This window comes from Coffea arabica, chromosome 2e (assembly GCF_036785885.1).
Source record: "Coffea arabica cultivar ET-39 chromosome 2e, Coffea Arabica ET-39 HiFi, whole genome shotgun sequence".
NCBI classification, from domain to species: domain Eukaryota; kingdom Viridiplantae; phylum Streptophyta; class Magnoliopsida; order Gentianales; family Rubiaceae; genus Coffea; species Coffea arabica.
The window spans coordinates 15011536-15015975 of record NC_092313.1 but is presented as its reverse complement, the minus strand read 5'-3'; the positions used below and the strand labels follow the sequence as shown (position 1 = coordinate 15015975).

Sequence of the window (4440 nt, the reverse complement as noted above, 5' to 3'; positions counted from 1 at the left end):
CGAACATTCAGCTACCATCAAGCAAATTGTCTAAATTTGGGAGACTAAGGTGTAATTTACAGCAGAAGGAAAGCACTTACAACTTTGGTCACTACTTGCAGGAAAAGATAGACCTTCAGTAAGGCAACCGTAGAAATTCTCTAGTTCTTCTTTAAAGTCTCATATTGGTATTTATTGTTCTTTCATTGGCTCACAATCTATTTGAAATTAATTTCTAGAGATAGACTTTCAATCGGTGAGGAGTAAGAGCCATCGGAGAAACACGCCCCGCCACTATTGACCCCTTCGATGACAATAAGTCTAATTATTCACCAAAAGCAGCTCTGTTGGAATCTTTTACAGGGTGCAGCAGCGAAATGCAGGCAAGATTTGTTTTGTCCTTGAAAGCTTAAAACGAATTAGCAACACAGAAAGCCCCCCAAAAAAAAAAAAATTTGAACCAATATGTGATCAAAACTCAGACATTGAAATGAGCAAACTTCGAGCCAAGCAAACTGTTGAAGACAAAAGCTTAGTTCACATCAAACGTTCAGGGAAAATCAGATACAGAACCCATCAGAAAACCAGGTCTGACAGCAGAGATTTTACATCTTTTAGTACATGATCAAATAAAAGCAGGTCGCCTAGCTACAATGCAAATCCTCAACAGGCCCAGACCTAGCAGAGAGTCTGAGAAACCAGCACTACACGGAAGAAACCTGAGAAAATTAAAGCAAATCAGTATGTCATAACTTGTAACACCAAATACAGAAAATTGCATCTTACAAATGGAAGCTGTAAAACCATAAGCACAAAACAAGCAACAACCATTTTTAGAATGTGGAAAGTAAAGATGTATCATAACATTCTTCATTTGCAGGAGACGCTACAAGGAATTTATAAATAAATGCAGAAAGACACCAAATATAGTTTATCATAAAGATATCATCAGATTAGGAGCTGCAATGTTGCTAAATATAATAAACTGAAGTCAAAATTCTAAACTGGCAAAAGTAGAAAAAGGTGACAATAGCAGTCTCAAAAATCTTTGACTCAAGCCTTATCTGACTGCTTCCGTTGAAGCTAATTTAAAGATAGAAGCTACTGGAGGACAAAAGTAAAAACATCAAGAGGCTTAAACTTTCAATCTTTAAAAGGTTAACACAACATGGAATGTCAATTATAACTTCTTCTGGTCAGAGTCGAGTTTTAGTGCAGAGAACTAACTCATTCTTTCCTTGAGTGGATAGATACTGGCTGCAAGTCTCAACTACCCATGTTTCAGCGCCTAGATCGCCGCTCATCACGCCTATCATCATCATATCGTCTTTCTCGACTGGAATGCAAATCATCATATCGACCTCTCTTGGACGACTCATATTCTCTATGCCTATCATTCTTTCTGCGTCCATGCTCTTCCTCCAACCTCGCTTGTTGATGCTCCCCATCTTTTTCACGATCCCGATATGTTTCTTCCTCTTCATCTCTTTTGTGCTTTCTTCCCCGATTGTTATCCTCATCCCTATTTCCTCTTCTATCCTGTCCATACCTTTCAACGTCCTGAATCCCTCTCCTATCCCCATGCTGCAGCTCACGGTGATTCCTTCCAGTGCCCCGATGTTCCTGTCCTCGGTCATTTCTAATCGTTCTGCCATCTCTATCCTGATTCTCCTCATTCCTTAGTGATTTACTCTGACTTCCATTATCAGCCTCTTTACCAGAATCTCGCCTTCTTGACTTCACCTCAAGCTTTCCTTCCTGATCTTCATCATCCATCTTCTTCTTACCCCTTGTCGTCTCTTGATTGCCCTGCCTTGATCCATCCATTACATCATGCTTTGACTGTTGCAGCTGCTCCAATTTCTTGAATGTCTCATTTACTACACTTCCTCCACCTCTACCACTCACATTGTTTTCATAACCACCTCTGCTCTTCTCACTGGATTTAAATTTCTCATACCTCCCATGACCCTGATCACTAGTTTCAGAGTCTGAATCACTCCTGCTGCTTTTCTCAAGAGAAGCCTTGCCCCTAATTTCACAATCATCCTCATCAGAATCATGTCTTCTACCTCGCTTGGTCCTCCTTTTCCCATCATAATCAGAATCAGAACTGTCCTCATCAGTGTCATGCCGGCGCGTTCTTTTGTCAGTTTTCACCAATGTTTTTCTTGTTTCTTCTTCAGATATATCACTTCCCTTACCATACTTTCTATTGACTCTCTGCATCACTTTATTCCCTGTCTTCAATTTATCATCTTTCTCTGCCACAGAAGCTCTGCTATGATGATTCCTTTTCTTCTCTTTATCACTTTTTCTCTTGCCAATGTCATATTCATCCTCACAACCATATCGCTTATATTCATCCTCAGAATCATACCGCTTATGTCGTGACAGTTGCTTAACTTTTTGACTTTTATGCTTCAGCTCCTCATCAGAACTATAATCAGATTCTGACTCTGAACTAGAATCAGAATTAGACTCTGGACTGGAGGAGCTACTGTCATGCTTTCTACTACTTCTGTGCTTCCTCCTCGACTTTTGCCTCCTTTCCTCAATATCAGAATCAGAATCATCACTAGAAATTGCCCTCCTGTTTTTTCCACGCTTACCACTAGTTTCTCTTGCATTTTTCCCTTCTGTGTCTGTATCAGATGAGTCTTCACCTCTTCTTCTCCCTTGCTTCTTCTTGCGATTCTTTGTCATATCTCTTTCACCATCATTCTTCTTACTCTTCGTATCTTGAACCTTTTCTTTTTTTGTATCTTTTTCATGAATGTTGCCGTAGCCAGCAGCATCAACAAGAATCCCGCTTCTTATCTTTTCGTCCTCGCCACTACCTTCAGAATCCAAGACCCAAGCATCCTGCTGCTTCTTTTGCTTGTTAGTTTCAGATCCAATCCCTAGAGCAGCTTTTAAGGTTTCCATTTGCTTTTCCTTTCTAGCAGCTATTTGGTGTGTCTGTGTGTCTGAAACCCTGAGAGAAACACTCAAATATTTAAGACTAGCAATTACAAGAATGATGAAATGAAAACTCAAGATGGTTATCACATCTACAACAACACTGAGCAATTAAAAGCAATAACATATATTTACATAGCAACTCTAGTCTATTTTGCCTTTTACATAGTTTGAAAAACCAAAACTAAACCCAAAAAAGGGTACACTAACAGTAAATGGAGATAATTTGTCCTGTCCTTCATGTCATAGTTACTCTCAGAGTAGCCTACAGATATTACCATCCTTCTTGACAACAGGTAGCTAGACAGCAAGCAGCATGCCTACAATACTCTTTTAGAGTTAATGTTTGGTCATTGTCAGAGGGACAAAGGAGTTGGGATAAACAATATTTTGGCCATTTCAACAAGTTTGATGCAGGACAGGTGCATCACTAGCACAATATACAACTAATTTCAAAAAAAAAAAATCCATAATCCCTAACAGTCACTTTCAATTAATTGTTCAATCAAAAAATAATTATATCCAAGTAATGACTAAAAAGAAAACACTCAATAGAAAAACAACAAAATAAACCCTAATCAATTAACTAAATCAACAGACTGTAGAAAGTGTCGATACTTGTTATCAGAGGAGGAGACAACGATTGCCGAAGGCCCGCCAGCTTCTTCAGCAGCGGCGGCAGCCTCCAGGTTTTGTCGAGCCTCCTGAAGCTTTTCAGCAATTTCGGCATCGGTGTAGCCCTGATCGACAAGCTTATCTTCAAGAACGAGGAGCTTCAGCTGGATCTGGCGTTTGCGGTCGTGCTCCAGAATCTCCTTATTGGCTTTCCGGGTCACGCCGCCGGTACCCTGGCCGGCATCGAAGCCTTTAATCGAAGAATCCGTCACTACTTTGTTCGATTTTGACTTCACGAAGAACTTGTTCGTCTGGATGTAGCCGTTCGTTCCCGAACCTCTCGGCGTCTGAAGCCCGATTCCATTATACATTTTTCTTTGGATTTCTGACAATTTTTTCTTCTTCGGTGAGAAAGAGGGGAAGGGGAGAATTAGGGATTTTGGTTACGGGGTGAATGAAGATAAAGGCGGTTAGCCGGGTAAATGGGGCGACCCGTCACAACGACATGTTATATTTGGGTTTGGGGCGGTCACGCTTTATGGTTTTTTTTTTTTTCTTTTTTCTTTTGCGCAAATTACTACAATTGTCCCATTTTGCCCCCTTCAATTTTATTTTTCATCTCTTACGGCCCCTTCTAAACCTTTGAGAAACAAAAGCACCTTTATATCGGGAATCCAAAATGAGTTTAACCATTGAAAGCCTTGATGGGTCGTAGAGACCAAATATGGCCTGAGTTGAGCTTGGACTTGTTCAAATATATTGCAAATCTACACCACATACTTGATGTATCTTCTACGACTTATTGTCTAGCTCCCTAACAAAGGGAGATTCTCATGTACATAAATTAGAATAGAATATCTTGATCAGTAAATTAGAGGAGAAATT

The 4440-nt window shown here is 40.0% G+C and overlaps 1 protein-coding gene across 1 annotated transcript; it reads right to left on the bottom strand.

The window, feature by feature from the left end:
• Positions 1-447: 447 nt before the first annotated feature.
• LOC113731117 (uncharacterized) lies at positions 448-4043 on the bottom strand. Its single transcript, XM_072079181.1, has 3 exons — positions 3559-4043; positions 1207-2956; positions 448-698 (listed from the first exon to the last, which is right to left on the bottom strand). Exons 1-2 carry the CDS (start codon positions 3924-3926, stop codon positions 1261-1263), a joined length of 2064 nt encoding a protein of 687 aa, XP_071935282.1. The 5' UTR covers positions 3927-4043; the 3' UTR covers positions 448-698; positions 1207-1260.
• Between the last annotated feature and the right edge of the window lie 397 nt (positions 4044-4440).

Coding starts and splice junctions, on each gene's coding strand:
- LOC113731117 (XM_072079181.1), bottom strand. CDS start 3,926: ATGTATAATGGAATCGGGCTTCAGACGCCGAGAGGTTCGGGAACGAAC. Junction 2,957..3,558: donor GTCTCCTCCTCTGATAACAA/GTATCGACACTT, acceptor TGTTTCTCTCAG/GGTTTCAGACACACAGACAC.